General features: G+C 41.4%; 1 protein-coding gene across 3 annotated transcripts in view; it reads left to right on the top strand.

The window, feature by feature from the left end:
* Positions 1–17,481, top strand: part of CELF2 (CUGBP Elav-like family member 2) — an 815,242-nt gene that overhangs the window by 398,667 nt on the left and 399,094 nt on the right. For all 3 annotated transcript variants that reach the window (XM_072825857.1, XM_072825847.1, XM_072825851.1), the window contains one exon: positions 14,542–14,577. Coding sequence is in view for 2 of the 3 variants with exons in the window: in XM_072825847.1 (XP_072681948.1) it covers positions 14,542–14,577 (36 nt within the window). In the remaining variant the exon portion in view is untranslated. The remainder of the gene's footprint in view (positions 1–14,541; positions 14,578–17,481) is intronic.

Below are 17,481 nucleotides of genomic sequence, written 5' to 3'. Positions count from 1 at the left end.
AAACAAACCATGGCGCGTTCGTACAATGGAATGGCACTTAGCAATCCAAAGAGTGAACTATCCATACAGGCTACAACATGCGTGAATCTCAAAATGATTATGTAAAAGCAGCCAGACCCAAAGAAAGGAATGCTGTGTGATTCTATTTATATAAAAGTCTAAGAAATGCAAATGAATGTGGAGTGAGAGAAAGCAGAGCATTGGTGATTTGGGAATGGGGGGGATGGGAGGAAGGGATTACAGTGGGGCAGAAAAACACTTGTGGTGGATGAATATGTTCCCTAACTTGATTGTGGCAGTAATTCCATGAGTGTGTACGTCTGTTGAATTTTATCAAATCCTATACTGTAAGTATATTGCTTCCTGTATATTAGTTATACCTTAGGAAAGCGAAGAAGAACTCTTCCTTTTTTTTTTATTTTATGTATTTATTCATGAGAGACACAGAAAGAGAGGCAGAGACACAGGCAGAGGGAGAAGCAGGCTTCCTGCGGGGAGCCCAATGTGGGACTCGATTCCGGGACTCCTGGGTCACTCCCTGGGCCAGAGGCAGATGCTCAACCACTGAACCACCCAGGCGTCCTGAAGAGGAACTCTTCCTAAGGAAGGAAGAGGAGCAGAAAGGGAAAGAAGAAAAGAGGGAAGGGAAGGAGGGAGGGAAAGTCAAGGAAGGAAGGACATTTCAACTTTCAGAGAAGTGCTCTGGGAGGTTAGGTTAGTGAAAGGAAAGTGAAAATTTCCTTAAGGCTCCCCAAATACCATTTCCTAATCTGAGTAAGGCTGGCCCCGAATACGCATGTGAAGCTAAGTGACATTTTGCACTGGAATGTTTGCTCAGGTGCTTCTAGTCACATTTACTTTTTGCAGCCACTCTGTGATATTTTGGAACGTCAGGGTCCCACCAGTCCACCATCTCCGAGAAATGCTACCTTCCTACTCCCAGGATGTTAGATGAAAAAGTGAATGACTACATATAGAACATAGACCACAGTTGAGGTGTTAAGACTCATTTTTTTGAATTATTATTAGCAGAAATACCTCCTTCCTTAACCCTTACCGCAGAGAATTCTCTTAATCATAAAACTTTCCAATAAGCAAAATGATTTATGAAAATACTAATTTTAAAACAAGCTGAGAGATTGATCACATTCCTTACCAAAATAGGGTCCCCAGAGGGCCCCTTGAAATAGCAAAGTTTCTTGAGGGCATCTACACTTGATTCAATACGTTAAAAATTGGCTTTTGCACACATTTCAGGAATCTGTCTTCATACTCTTAAACCAGGCTGAGCACGTGAATGAGTTTGTTAAAAGGCAGCTCTTTCTTTGGATGGGCTTCTCTGGACATGTATGTCCACCCTGTAGCCCCCCAACCCCCTCCCGGCAGCCTTTGGTGGAACGCAGAAGGTGACAGAGAACTAGGCCTCATGAGCTGCTGAGCCTTCTTGCAGAGGGCTTTCTAGCGCCTCTAGCAGATGGGAGGCCCGCTGTGCAGCTGTGCTGGAGATCCCAGATCGGTGCACACCTGGGCACCGTGAGCACCCTGCTGAGAGTGGGGCCGACCTTGACCCAGCCATGGGTGCGGAAGTCTCCCTTCCGCAGCAGGCAGGTGTCACAAGTGGGAGGCAGGTAGCCCACAGGTCCACCTCAGACCCCAGCCTCAGACCCCTTCCCAGGGAGCAGGGACAGAGGGCCAGTGTCCAGCTTTTGCCACCTCTCAGCAGATGCTGCAATCAGCCTGTGCACCGCCATGGTGCACACCTCTCTCCAGAGAGCTGAAAGCCCTGCTGCAGCCCTAGAAATGCCACCTCATTCACCGGGCCCTCAGGCCAGCTCGGCAGCCCTTTAAAAAAAAAAAATTGCATTTGTAAGACTGAACTATGCCCACTGCTCTCCTTTCTGCAGAGACTACCACTTATCAGATCTCCTCCAGGCCCGTTTCTATGCATTTCCATACTCACATGTACTCATGGAACTTTTGTTCTGTGTTTGTTTTTTACATCAATAGCATAAAACCCACCTATGTTCGGCAACTTAATCTTTTTTATAATTGAGCATGCATTGGAATTCTATCCATTTCAGAACACAGAAAGCTATTTCATTCTCTCTAACCGCTCCATGCATATTCCACAGTGGGGATATCGCACGGCGTGGCCGGTACCTTATTTATGAGCATTTAGACAATATCAGCTACAGACAGAGCTATAATGAATGGCCATGTCGATGCCTTCGTGTGCATTTTGGGCAAGGATGGATATCCAGAAGTAGGTGAAGTTAACCCTTAACCCTAGACCTGACCCATTGGATACCCCTTTCATGGTGCCTGGTACATATAGACCCTTTTCATAGAAAGTACGTCTGAGAACCACTAAGATAAAAGCCTATAGATGTATAAGTAAAGTTGGGCTTGAACCCTTTTTCTTAGATCCCTGTTTCTCTCATGGGGGCCATTAGGTTGCTCTATGGATTCTTCACCCCCTCACCCCACAGTCTCAGGCTATCACCCTACTTTTGGTGTCTTTTGACTGTAATTTACCGTGTGTACTTTTGTTTTCTTGTTTTAACTGTTTATCTTAGAGTGGGACAGGCCTGGGTTCAAATTTACTTGACTTCTCTGAGACTCAGTTTCCTTATCTAAAAAAAAATGGGCATATTAATAACAAACAGTTGTGGAGAATGAGAGAGCGTTATGTGAAGTGCTAAGCAAAGCACTTGAAGCATAGTACGTATGTAGTAATTGCTGGCTGTTAAGGAATAAATTATAAGCTTTATGATATAAATTGCATCCAAATCTATTTCAGTATTTTGAATATTGAGAGTATCTTTAACAGGAGCAATTCTCAGCATCTTGGATACTAATGGTCTGTCTTCTGCATGTGATTATACTCACCCACCCCACACACTAATCCACATGCCTGTTTTAGGCTTATATTAATTGCCTTTAAGATTTTTAAGATTTTGTCTATGTGGAGCACCTGGGTGGCTCAGTGGTTGAGTGCTTTGGCTCAGGTCATGATCCCAAGGTCCTGGGACGAAGTCCCACATCGGGCTCCTCGCAAGGCACCTGCTTCTCTTTCTGCCTGTGTCTCTGCCTCTCTCTCTGTCTCTAATAAATAAATAAAATCTTTAAAAGAAATTCTATGTTCCAGTGAAAAGGACCTTAAAAGATCATCCCTTCCAATCCCCCATTTCCAGGTGTGCAGACTTTGTCTAATAGTGACTTTCCCAGGACTGCTAATTCAACCAGATAAGCGGTGAAAATATCCTTAATTTCCAGAGTTGTATTACCTAATTTTCTTCCATCTACAAAGTCATTCAGGTGATTAATTTTCAATTATCCCCAACATAAATGGGAAAGACCTGAAAAAAAAAAAAAGCCCTCTCCATTGATCCAACATATTAGTGAGCACTTTCTTCGTGGCCTCTCTCTGATTCGAGTGCTGGTGACAGAGAAGGACAAGAGATCATCCTTGCCCTCATGGACCTTCCAGTCTAGCAGGGGGGGACGGTGACCTGGTAGAGATGAATTGGAGTCCAAATTTATGAAGAGGTAGCATTTCACTGATTCTGATGAGGCCCTGATCCCATTCCACTGATGCTGACCATGTGCTTTGTGAGTTACTAAACCAAGGGACAGGTCTGTCACAATCCAGGGACTTCATTTTGACACTGCATAAATATGCAGTAAATAAGAGACAGCGTTCTGCAATATAGAACTAGAAAATACCTCTTTCTAACACAAGCAATTTTTTTTCCAAAAATCTTGAGCCAAAAAACACACACTAAAAATGTAGCATTTTTTTCTTAAAGGACACACACATGTGCATGCGCATGTGTGCATGCATGAGCATCCATAGACATCCATAGACAACTAAAAGGGAAAATTCTTTTACGGCTTGCAGCAGGCCCCAGAGATTTAAATACTGAAACCTCCAATTTGTACCAATAATTCATATACAGCTATATGGGGTGAAAAAGGTTAATGATGGAATTTTTTTAAAAGTATGTTCCATTGACTATAAATGGCAGATCTGACAGTTAAAATGAAAATTGTTCCAGAAGAAACTTTAGTCAAACTAATTATTTGAGACGTTATAAGGATGTATAATTATATTCTTCACCTTTTTTAAAAAAAAAGTTTTATTACAAATGTGCTTTTAAAGAACAAGTAGAAATAAAAGCTGTAATTGTTCTTAATTATAGCTAACTGTAATTGCACTCAATTGCAATATGCTGAATATCACCAGTGGCTAAAGAAATCCTGGCATACAGGCAGTGCACCCACATTCATGAGATGAGGTATAGTTTTATGAATATTCTGTTATCTATAATTTAGCTCTTTTGCTGTTGATTCCATTTCTGTTGGGTTTATTTTATTTTATTTTATTTTTAGTGATTGTAGAGATATAATTGTCATCTGTGAGTGTGTTGAAGGTTGGAGATTTCATCTGGGATTGGTTCAAAATCCTTATTGCCACGAAAAAGGCACATTGGCGATTGTTAAAGGAGAGATTTGGACATGCCCCACTGTGGCTGAATAGATTTGAATTTTCAGAGGTAGTGATGAATACCACATTGAATTTACCCAGCAGAGCCCAAGACGCAACCAGGAAAATAAGAAGGATCTAAAGTAGCATTAACTGTCCCTCTGCGGATAGTGCTGGAGTCTTGTTGTTTTGGATGGGCAAATTTAAGAAAGTGAAAGGGTCCCCTGGATGAGAACCTTCATCTCGCCCCTCCCTCTCTTTGCCCAGAGCGCAGATTGAATTCTATGTTTCTGCCCAGACCTCTGATGTCCGTGCCAACCTTTTATAGTGAGAAGGGCTGGGCTCCCTGACTTGGCTGTTTTATCACAAACTCTGGAACCCCTTGGATCCCCACTTGACTCGTCTACGAGGTGAGGGGTAATAGTGCGTTCCTGTTCCTCACTGAGGACTGTATAAATGGGTGGATTAAAAACAAATAAATACACTGTTGGAGAGAAGAAGTGAGGTCTTTAGCTTCAGCATTTTATTATGTGTTTATGGCCACTGTACTGGACAGTGAAAAAACAAAAACAAAAAAAAAAGATTTCCCCAAATCACATCAGCGCAATATTTATTATTTTCCAATTTCCATGGATGCCTCTTATGAGTTTTTTTTTTTTTTTTTTTTTAACGCTTTAGCCAGAGTCAGCTTTGACAGAATTTCTGGGTTTTGTCTTTTTTTTTTTTTCTCATTAAAAAAAGGAGGAGGAAGGGGCTCAATGCAGTGGCCTGAGCCCCATTGCCAACTGCAGGGTGGAGGCTCGATCCATCGACCTGGAAGCCCTTTGAAGGCATGTTCGCTGGTTAGGGGTCATGGTTGTGTTACACGCCAAATAGGAGTGTCTCTGTCTCTTACCTGGGGACATGGGGCGGAAACCAACAAGGCCACGAGTCCTGAGTCCAGCTTGTGTTCCTCCGAGCCCCCCTCCTCCACCCCAGGAGCCAGCCTGGCGGGGTCTGGGGATCTGCAGGTGGTGGCACAAGGGGGGCAGGAGGTAATCGGACTCTTCGCCAGATTCAAACAGACCAGGACTCAGGAGGTGATGCAACCATCTCTCCACTTTTTCACTCCATCGCCTCATCCCGCATAGAGTTTGACTGTGGCTGTCACAAGCCACCCCCTTCTCCCTCTTCCTTCCTGCCCCGTGTCCCCCGTGTGTCTCCGGCTCTCTGCCCCCTTCCCCCAGGCCAGAGCCTGTGTCTGGAAGGTGCGCGGTGTCCTGCAGGTCCTCACATCCATTTCAACTGGGCGGTGGCTCTTGCATTTTCAATTCTTTGAAAGGGCAGCTTCTGTAAGACAAAATATCCTTCCTCTTGCCAAAGTCTGGCTCATCAGTCCAGACTCTAGCGTTGCTATGCTGATGAAGTCTCTCTGGATCTGTTACTCCCAGACGCCTCTCTGAAGGGGATCATCAGGGGATGGGAGCACATAAAATCTCATCCTGCCACTTACAAGCAGGCGTTGCTTTGTGGAAGCCTTTGCAGGGAGCCTTCCACATGACACGGTCAACCCTCTGGGGGAAGGGGGTCTGTGTGTATTTATTCCCTGCTCAATCCCTATATGTAGAAACCAGCACACAGTAGGAGCTGTAGACATGTATTGGTTGAACAAATTAATAAATACGTGCTAATAGTATATGGTAAAGAACTTGGTACCATACTTGTCAGTTGATGGATTAGGCCATTAGTCAAACATTACAATGCAGGCTGGTATTTGCAAATCCCTCTTTGATCCAGAAATTATCAGGAGTGGGGATGATTTTCTCTCATTAAGAGGACTTATTGGTCATATTACATCCCTAGGAGCTAATAGAAAAATTAGGCATCATTGCAAAATGGGCCTCCTTTCAGACTGATTTATCAAAGAAGAAAATGATTTTTGATTAACAATTTTTTGGCATATTTTCCCTTAAGCCCACTTATGAATTGCAGTAAAGCTTAGAACCCAATATTCTAGCAGTATTAAATGCAGAGACCTTTTAGTAATCTGATACCCCTTCACCCCTGGCAGAAGCATAGAATTTGAAGAAAATATACCTTTTCCTTGGGTTTTGGGTTTTTTTTGTTTGTTTGTTTTGTTTTGTTTTGTTTTGGAGGGATGTCATTTTGTTAACAAAGCTTTTAAACACACACACGTGCACACAGCCTTGCATGTATGTTGTCCGGTTTTGCTTTTTGTTTTGTTTTTGCTTTTCCTTTCTGCCTCTGAGAGTACAAGTTGGTAAGTGAAACATAATGTGCCATTTGTAGGCTCTGCGACCATCCTCCAGGGCTGGTTACACTTGCTATTGCTAAAGTCTAAATAAGCACGTTTTAAGGAGCAGGTCTTGTTACCCATGGCCGATTGGGGTCCTTCCTGGGTACATTATTTAACCGAGGTGGACTCAGGAGCATCGAGGAGGAAGACTAACAGGTATACCCGGGGGTGTGTGCAGATGTGGTTCCCTCTGGAAGGCCACCCGCGATGTCGAGGACAGGCCTCCCCTTCCCAGGAACATTCCTGAGCTAAGTGTCCAGATGACACTCTTGAAAGAAAAGAAAACACAAGCCCTGAACACCATCTCAGGATGACCGAAGGGGCAGCAGGGCTGTTCGAGCGGCAGCCCCTTGTAGGTGGCCGTCGGGCCGGGGGGCCGATGTTGCAGAACTGATGGGGGGTAACCTTTGGCAATTTTGTTTTCGGGGGCCTGGGACACAGGAACACAGCCAAAGGCACGCAGTTGTGGCTGCTTTATGTAAGCAATACTTGACTGATCCGAAGAAATTCTGAGGCCCCAAAACATCTCAGCGGGGACTCTGAGTAGGCCGTGCCTGTTCCTTAGGAGGCTGGGTGGCTCAGCCATGGGAGTGCATTAACCTTAGTGCAGCCAGTCTTCTGGTGACCCAGGGGACGGAAGTTCCAGCCCCCACGGGCCTGGGCCTGTGGGTGCTGCTGGTGGGGGACTCTGGGCTCCAGGGGCCTCCACAGCAGCGTGGGGCAGCTCTTGTCCAAACCTGACGCTTTCTGAGTGACGCCCCTGTGTATCCGAGGGCCTGGTACCCCTCTTCGTCTGCCAGCGTGCTGAGTCTACAGATCCAGCCTGCCCAGCATTTTTTTACACCAAAGCAACACCTCGAATTGTCTGCTTCGTGCAGTGGGTCCTAGGTGAATATTTGCTGAAGGCAAGTGTGAAATGCAATAGTGGCGAGGAAAGCAACCGACAGAGAAGTTGGGGTGTGTGTTTTGCGGGGGGTGGTGGGGGAGGAAGTGGTTCTGTTTCACGCTTTAACACTCCCTGGAGTCTCCTTCCAGGGGGCCCCTCCTGACCGTCCTCTCTTCTTCTGCACCTATCCAGTGAAAGGCAGTAATAAATATCCATTTGCTCATTTGTCTTTGGCCTGCCTCCCCCTTCCACACTGTAAAGTTCCAGAGAGGGGGCCCTTTCTTTGTTACCTACTGTAGCACACAAGCCAAAGGGAATCAGTAATTGTATCATATACACATACATACATGAGTATTATATTTATATGCATATTATATATATTATATGTTTTATATCTATATAATTATATAGATATAAAATGTGTGTGCCCTATTTTATTACCTCTAGGGAGTCTCCCAGGCAGCAGCCGTGTTACCCTGAGAACACTGCCCAGGAGCCCCCCTCCCCTTTCCAGGCCTGCCCTTCTAGGCTTCTCCCTCTTGTGCGGACCACAAGGCACTTTGCTGAGACCTCGCCTGCACTGTGCTACAGGACAGGCCTGGAGAGCCTGCAGGTCTCAGATGAGCCTGGACCCACCCTCGCCCTGCCCCAAACCTGGCGCCTTTCAGCCCTGAGACCCCACTCCCCTCCACCTCATTCTGCTGGCATGGGGGGCTGAGGGTGTCCATCTCCAGGCCACCTTGGCTGGCTTTCTGACCCATCCCACTTCCCTCTAGCCCGGCCACTGCCCTTCCAACTGAATCTGTAGATCTGCCCCCACTCCTGCCTTTGTGCTGGGGTCCTGTCCTGCAAAAAGAAAAAGGAAAGAAAGAAGAAGAAGAAAAATGCATGTATAATATGTGCACACACACACACAATTTGTAGCTGGTCAATACTGTGTAGGAATATAACATCCTGATCAAAAGCGTGGATTCTGAGGCCAGAGTGCCTGGATTCCCGGCCCTGGCACTAGCCATGTGTCTACTTACATTTTTCTGCTTCATTTTTCTCATCTCTGTTTTGTTTTAATCCCAGTGATGAGCTCTTGTAAGGGCTAAGTGAGTAAACTCACATAAATGGCCCAGAATAGTGGCTGGTATTAAATGACGTCCGAACAGTGTGAGCTTGTGTGTGTGTGTGTGTGTATAGTTTGCACCACATGGGAATAATTGCTTGTGTCTATATACAGACATGCACTCATGCACGGCAGCACACACGATGATATTTTAATCATGTGAGCAGAAATTTAGGAGGGAGGTAATAAGGGACAAAATAAAGAGAACATAAAGACAAACAATAGGGGAGAACAACGTTGGGTTAGGAAGAATGAGCAATGTTTCTGGGCTTTCTTCATCAGAGAAGAAATGTCTAAGGTGTTTTAGATTTCCTGGAGCTAAGGTTCACCATGGAAGAAAAAAGTTAACGGGCTTAAATTAATGTACACATTTGTAATGGTGCTTCTAAGTGAGTCTTCTTGTGTGTGTAATATTGGGAAATAAATCCAACTTTAACTGCCCACACTTTGCCCCAAGCCAGGTGACAAAAAAAAAAAAAAAAAAAAAAAAATTTGCTTCCCTCTCATCCTTTTCTTAATTAAAGAAAACCTCACCTCTTCTATGACTGAAACATTAAATCATTTGCAGGACATGCAATAGGAATAAGCTGCATTTTAATATTTTAAAAGTCTTCGTACTTTTGGAAGAATCAAAGGTAACTACCATTGGAGAGGAACATTCCAGGTCTTAAAAATATTTATCATGCCGCCACACAATTAGCATGGGGGCTCTCGTCCTCTGTTTTATAGTTGTCAGCTAATTTTGGAAACTGGCAAGCTGCACAGAAATAGATGGTATGCTCTTGCTTCAACACTTCCTAAAAAAAGAACTGTTTGCATAGTTCAGGAATGGAAAGGGATGGGACATGATGAAGAAGAACGCTATTTCAGACAGATGATAAAAGCTGGCATCACTGTGCACCGGCGAATGTTCTACACATTTAAAACTAAAGTTTTTTTTTTTTTAAGGGATGCTAAATAATCTACAAAGGAAAGAAAGGAAAGGAAAGGAAAGGAAAGTAAAGGAAAGGAAAGGAAAGGAAAGGAAAGGAAAGGAAAGGAAAGGAAAGGAAAAGAAAGGAGGAGGGAAGGAAGGAAGGAAGGAAGGAAGGAAGGAAGGAAGGAAGGAAGGAAGGAAGGAAGGAAAAGAAAGAAAGAAAGAAAGAAAGAAAGAAAGAAAGAAAGAAAGAAAGAAAAGAAAGAAAAGAAAGAAAGAAAAGAAAGAAAGAAAGAAAGAAAGAAAAAGAAAAGAAAGAAGAAAGAAAGAAAAGAAAGAGAAAGAAAGAAAGAAAGAAAGAAAGAAAGAAAGAAAGAAAGAAAGAAAGACTGTATAATACCCCCATGGGACACATCAGCTTTTGAAAAGTGCTTGTCTATTCTGTTTTTTTTTTCTTTGATAAAATTGAATTTATAGCACAACTTCAGATTTGCAGGGAGCTTTCTTGTTTGTTCACATTGGTGATTGATCCAACAACTCCAGATCAAAGGGCAGCATTGTTATTACATTCTGGGATTTAGAGAGCCAGGAGGCAGAAGAAATTGCCCAAGGATATGCAACCTGTCGCACGCCCTCCATCATTTCAGTCTACTTCTTAGCCCCTGGGACAGCTCGATTTCTTGGAACACAGAATTCTGCTTTGTTGTTTTTCTCATCATTGTTTTCACTTAGTTTTTAGCATTCTACTCTTTTCATGAAATCAGATTATCTTAGTAATGGAAACTAAAGAAAGGAAATTAGTGCAATTGCGATAATTCCAGAAGGCATTTTAAGAAATGGATGGGAATTACCTGCAAAGTAGAAACGTTTCTTGGTTCTATTCCATTCATATGTACTGAGTGTCTGGGTTTTGCTGGGGATGGAGTATTCAAAATAACAGATAAGTCACAGTCTTTAAAGGAGCTTTCAGTAGTATAAGATTGAAAAGTATCCACCACTTCATGCCTTATATAATATCCTTTACTGGAGTATAAACACTTGGAGAGAAGGATCAGGATCTAATTCACCTTGGTGCCTCTGAAAGCACCCAGCATGGTGTGTGCCAAACATATGCTAAGTGTTCAGTGAGTATGTTGGATGAATAAGTATTAGTGCTGAAAATGAATTATGCTTAGAAGGTCACGTGGACATTGCAACCCATACAAGTTCATTGAAAAAAAAAAAAAAAAGGTTTGTCTTTATTTTTTTAGAGCAGTTTTTAGGTTCACAGCAAAATTGACAGGGAGGTACAGAGATTTCTCTTATCTCCCTTGCCCTTGCAAATGCACAGCCCCCCCCCCAACTATCAACATCCCCCACCAGGATGGTGTGTTTGTTATCATCGATGAACCTACACTGACACCTTAGTATCATCCAGAGTCCATAGTTTGCATTAAGGCTCACACTTGGCCCTGTGTGTTCTGTGAGCTTGGACAAAATGTTTAACAACGTGTATCCACCTTTATGATATCATATACGGAGTAGTTTCACTGCCCTAAAAATGTTCTGTGTAATACTTTGTTAAGTTCTCTCAAGTGGGTTTTGATAGAGCATTACCTAGGGGAAGCATAGCATATTATGCTAAATTTATTTTCCTCAAAGATTTCTTTACAAGCGTACAAATTCATGAAAACACAAATGATTCAGATTATTAACAATAGAAAATGGGTAAAAATGAACAAGTTATTTTAAAAGCTCTAGTGTTTTTGCTTATCTTGAAAACGGTTTTGGGTTGGTGGGTCCTAGCTCCATTACTGCAGTCAGATATGTTTGGTTCTTCCTCTCTCCGTGTTCTTTCTTGAAGCCGTGGAGCTACATGCTCCAATGGAATCATCAGGTTTTTAGGTAACATCTGATCATTTAAACTGTGTTCATCCACTCATGCATGTTCACTCAAAATTACTTTTCCTGTGAAGTAGTGTCTGTGATTCTAATGTAAATTTTTGGGTACACAGTTGTGTAAAACATAAATTTCCCCCACTCCTCCTTCCTATGTGGACAGCATAATTTTCTTTCGCAGCATTTTTGCTCTGAAAGTAAAGCCAACACTTTGAGCGTGTAGACCCGACTGGGTGGAGTCCTGCATTGTCTTTCATGCACAAATCACACCTACAACTCACCACCTATTTCTAGTTTATTTTTTAAGAGGGACAGGTACTTAAAGACACTTGAGAAAATCACATCTTTCGTCACCCAGTATTTATGGTTGTCCGGCCCCTAGTGCTAATTCGAGATCGGTTTTTCTTAAGCTACTTGTCACTTTTTGCTCATTCCCAAGAAGATAACTTAGATTTCAGAGAAATGAGAACTGTTCCACAGTCAGTTTTCATTGGTTTTATATCTTGTTTCATTAAATTTGAAAATAAGAGTTTCACTAACATAAATTTGTCGAGGAGCAAACACGACATACCCTCAGTCTGCATTCACACTTGGGTGCCAGGGGCCAGAGGGAGATGAGCATTCTTGCCAGGCCTCAGCCACCATGTTTTTCCGAGGGAAGTGGAGAGTATTGCTCACTCCAGTAAGGTTTTGAAACAGAAGTCAATTATGGAAAAAAAAAAAAAAAAGTCAATTATGGTTGCTTCAGTTCTGTTGTTCTACTGCAGAGCTTCTCCACTGAGGGCAGTTTTGCCCCAGGGGACATTTAGCAACGTCTAGAGACATTTTAATTGTCACAAAGTGGAGGGTGAGAGGGGTATGTACTACTGGCATCTAGTGGGTAGAGGCCAAGGCTGCTGCTAAGCATCCTACGGTGCACAAAACAGCCTTTATGACAAAGCAGTCAATATTGTGTGAGGTTGAGAAATGCTGCTCTACTATGTGATTTAAGTGAATTTATTATAATGTATGTCCAACATTTTTTTAAGAAAGATACTGGGGGACTCAATATGAAAGTACCTATAATCTGGAAAGCAAAAATAAAGAGTTAAAAGATTACAAAGAAGGAAAGGTAGTGTACCTTGACCCTGGGATGCTGCTATTACTGTGATCAAGCTCTAAAACTTAGATCTAACCTTCCAGTGCCAACAAGAAGGTCAGAAAAGTTCATTAATTCATTCCTTGCAAACAAAAATTTATGGAGACCTCCCGTATGTCGGCCTCAAGTTACAAAATAATAAATACTAAAATAGAATTTAAAAGATACCTGTTGCGATCAATTTTACAAAGAAGACTGAAGGGAGGGGTGCCTCTTAGCTAGGGTACCCACAGTTCTCATTCTGTTTGGAAAGAGAAATTTCTAATGCAGGCAGGGAATTCATACAAGAGACAAATACATGTAAAGCCTTCAACAGTGTAGCAGACAAAACTTTGCACTGTGGTTTTGCTAAAGAAATGGAAGCTTTCTCTCAAAAGTTGATTTCTGAGGCAATAAAATCTGGAGGTTTAATATTATCTGGCCTTTGGGGCCCCTGGGTGGCTCCACCGGTTAAGCATCTGACTCGTGATTTTGGTTCAGGTCATGATCTCATGGGTCGTGGGATCGAGCCCCATATCTGCTTAAGATTCTTTCTCCACCTGCTGTCTCTCTCCCCACTGTGCTCACACCCTCTAAAATAAATACATAAATCTTTAAAAAATATATTATCTGGTTATTTAGGAGAGAATATATCTATAGGAGCTCAAATTAATTCACTCATTTACAAATCTTTCGTTAATTGAAGGTGGTATGGCTCTGCAGGAACCAGCGAGTCCCTGCGGCGCCTGGGTACTGTCACAGACAATAGGTAGGAGGGAGTTCTAGAGGCTGGGAGGGCCAGAGAAAAGTCCTGCAGAAGGAAGCCCTTTATTTGGATGGTCAGGATGAGTAAAGATGTTGGGAGCCTAAGGCTAAGATTCCTAACCCAAGGTTGACACAGTACTTATAGGAGGTCCACGGACCATCTACAGCTGTGTGCCATATTTTGTTGCATCTGTATGGGTATATTGTTATTTTACCCCGTGTAAAGTGTTTGTGTCTTTAATGAGATTCTTAAAGGGATTATATGACCTGAGGAAGATTATGTACTGCTGTTCCTAAGAATTCCACCTTTAATCCCCCAAAGCAAAGTTGAACCTACCTCCACTTTTAAAATATCTCATCATTAAGCCTCTATCTCTACCTCTTACTCCTTGCTTCTCTCAACTCCGAAGAACACATCTCTGATTGAAAGATAGGATATTGCAATTAGGAAAAAAGTTAGTTTTGAAATTTGTCTCTCATCCTTCTTATTAGCACACTGTAAAGCTTTCAGTTAGTGACTTGTCTTTTGTGCCACTTGAATTATCCTAGCATGTGCCTTCAAAAATCCCACCTGGTAGGATGCTATAATGAAGAAATAAAAAACAGCAATTTGCTACTAAAAGAGTTGGATTTGTGCTGTACGTGTTCTTTCATAAACCTCAGGTGACAGAGATCAGCAACACAAAGACACATTCTTCAAGGAATTTGTTACTAAATGATTCTTGGAAAAATGAATACATGTGCTTTATTTAACTGGAAAATACCTAAAAGGTGGTTTGGGATTTTTTTTCCTTCCTATTTTCTTTCTGTATGTTGTACATTTTCACATGTTAATATTTTGAACAGAAAGCAGAGGCAGATATTTTGCATGCGTGTGAAATTGCTTTGAAAGTGACCATTGAAATATTTGTGGGAATTAATGAGAAATGTAATGAGTCAATTATAAATTTCTAAACAGGTGCATATACAGTATCTTCTTGACACATGTGATTATAATGCCTTGGCATGTTATGGTTTCATTAAACAGATTTTTATAATTTACCAAAATAAGCTAATCGTATGTATCTTTTTTTTCTCCTTCAGAGAGACAACCACCGAGTTAGCGGGAAGTCTACCAAGGTGAGCAGGCTGGCTTTGATTATTCTGTGTGTGATTTCTGATGCACCTCAAAGGAAATGCTGTATCTTCTTAGAGAGGCCTTTGTAACTTTCTCTTCCTCGCATCAGATTCTAAGACCTCGTATTTCATTATGTAAATACCAAAAATTGTGTATGAGTCATATATAAGATATGTAGCCAAAAAGTAATGAGAGAAATGTCCATGTATGACTTAGAAAAAGCATCCTTATTTTTTTTTAGTTATATCATGCGTTTGGAGACATATGTGTAAGCTATATTCTCTGCAGAAATCATAAACATGTTGCTTCCTTTATTACATTCATGGGAATTAGCACAATGAATTGTATTTTTCTTCAGTATACTACTATTGTGATTGCATTCAGGGACTTCGAGAGTTATGAAAGAATTCTATTTTCCATTAAAGAACTTACATCATAGTTTTGATGATAATATCAATACTTTTGTATTTCTTATTATCACTGAAATAAATATTTAGTAATATCGTCTCACTCGGAAAAGAAATCGATATATAAATTGATCAGTGTGCTTTATATATTTTTGATATTTTTGTCACTATAAGAAATAAGATATGAACAGGATGCATATTATAGACAACTAGCTGTCAAAAATGATTATCACTATTTATTAGATGAAAGAAAAAAAGAACAACAGTATTTTAAGAAATATTTTAGTGGGCACTGTATGCAGAACCTAGCATCTTGCCTTGGTCTTTGAAGGTGCTCCATAACCGCTTGTGAATGAGTGAATAGGGCACAGGGTATTTCCTGGGAACTGTTGGAAATGAAAATGATGAGAATCTCAAGAACAAGAAAAAGAAGAGCCAGAAGAATGTGATAATGAACAGCAGTAAGGAATAGGGAGAAAGTACATATCGTCACCATCTGTTACAGGAGATAAGCACATTTGGTTGCTTTTTTTTTTTTTTTATGTAAAGAAAATCTTTGCTTATAGGATCGTAATTAATATTGCCAAAAAAGAAAACTGTTTACTGTGATCCAAATATTTAAATTACTATATGTCTTATTTCTTTGGATATCATCCCAAAGAAACTTTTCAACTCCATGCCGGCTTACAAGGTTAGATGTGGACGTGTGTTCTGGTGTGTGTGTGTGTCCACACTGAGTTTGTTTGTCATTGCGCTTTCGCTCCAGAGAAAGTTCGCTGTGAAGACCTAAGCATTTGTCATTTTCAGAGAGAGAAAGAGGTGGATCTGCCCATGTTTGTGGTGAGGAAGTTAATCCCGAAATAATGGAATGCAGAATGACTTGCAAACTTTTCTAGAACAGCAGACCACCCTGGTATTGTCAGATGAAACCCACGTGGAGCTATAATCACCGGATAGAAATTGCTCAGATGTCTGAGAGACCTGGTGTGCACCTTGGGTCCTATTAAGTAGTGTCATATCGGGAATACCAAGAGGCAATGCCCATATTCCCTGCAAACCATCTTCCGTTGTAGCTGGTTTATTACTCGAGGGAGGATCTGTTCTCTCCTGCAGTTTGGTGGGAGGTTATTTTGGCAGTGAGCCTACCTATATTTTTTTTCCATGGGATTTTGCTATTCTAATGTTGCACCATGTTGAAAATAAACATGACGACAATCCCATCCTAACCATGATTCATAGTCATTGTAACGCACTACAATTAGGACATGAGAAATAAATAGTAGGTTAGGTCTTTCTCAATTATGCTTCTTCTGATGTGGTCTCAGGTATCTTTTTACTTTCTTTAGAGCAGCTCAGGACGTATCCAATTGACAATTATTTCTCTTCCTCTTATTAACATGAAATAATGTTAATAATGTCAGTGAGGAATCCTTCTGTTGGCGGCAGACTTTTTGCTAGCAGTCGTTGGTTTGTGTGATCTTGTAGAATTCAATCAGTCGTCCAGCTTTCAGCCCTTTTAGAGATTTCTCCAGCCTGTCACTGGCAAAGTGCAAATGAGCCCTGGGAAACCTTGGTGCTATTTAGAACAAGGCACCTGTAGTTATTTTGTTTGTTTGTCAGCTAATGATGAGTGGAACATGACATTTTGTGTTTTTTATGCTTTTAGTCATAAAAACGTGCTTATGCTAATATCTAGGGAAAAATGGAAAATTCAGGCAACTGCTAACTAGTGATATGTGGCTGGAAAGGAAGACGGTGGCATTTGAAAGCAGTTTTGGGGTTTGGTTTTCATTGGCTTTGTCTTGAAATTTTCTGAAAGGCCATTTACAAATATTGCACGGGGGTGGAGTATTTCAACTTTAATTGCTTTACATGGCATTAATTTAAAGTAGCTGGCCACTGGCTGATAATATTCTGTGAAAATGTACAAATCATGTAGCAGTGGATTGTGTCTTGGTAGTTAAAAATGCTTTGAAGTTGAAATGAGATATGTGCGAAAGGTACTTGAACAGGTACCAGGTTTGTTTTTCATTACTAATGATAACCAAAATGTGTTTTTGAATTCTTGCCATTGCTGAAATTAAAGCCCGGTAATAATATGTCACCAGAAAAAAAAATTAGATTATATGAGCAACATGCACTAAGCATTGTAATTATATTATAAATATTAAAAACAATGATCTTGTTGGGATTAAAACAAATATTTAAACTGGCTACATGTACTACTCATGCTACCCCTCTTTGTCTCGAAGTGTCCTGGAAATGGAATGTATGTTTCTTATTTCCTGAGCTGTGAAAATGATCATTTTCAATCTCACAGGTGACTCCCCACTTTTATTTTGCTGTAGCAAAGGGCAGGTTAGCAATCTGAACAATTGGTTGTTGTGAACTGTACCTTGTGAACTGTAGGTAGGGATGTAAATTTTTCCATTATAAGCACGTCTTTCGAGATCTTTTTTTAATGGTGAAGGGTGTTTGGTTTGGGTGGATGTGTTTTAA

The sequence above is a fragment of the Canis lupus genome, chromosome 5, assembly GCF_048164855.1.
Source record: "Canis lupus baileyi chromosome 5, mCanLup2.hap1, whole genome shotgun sequence".
Taxonomy (NCBI): domain Eukaryota; kingdom Metazoa; phylum Chordata; class Mammalia; order Carnivora; family Canidae; genus Canis; species Canis lupus.
Note: the sequence above shows the minus strand (reverse complement) of the source record. Positions and strands in the feature narration are given on the sequence as shown.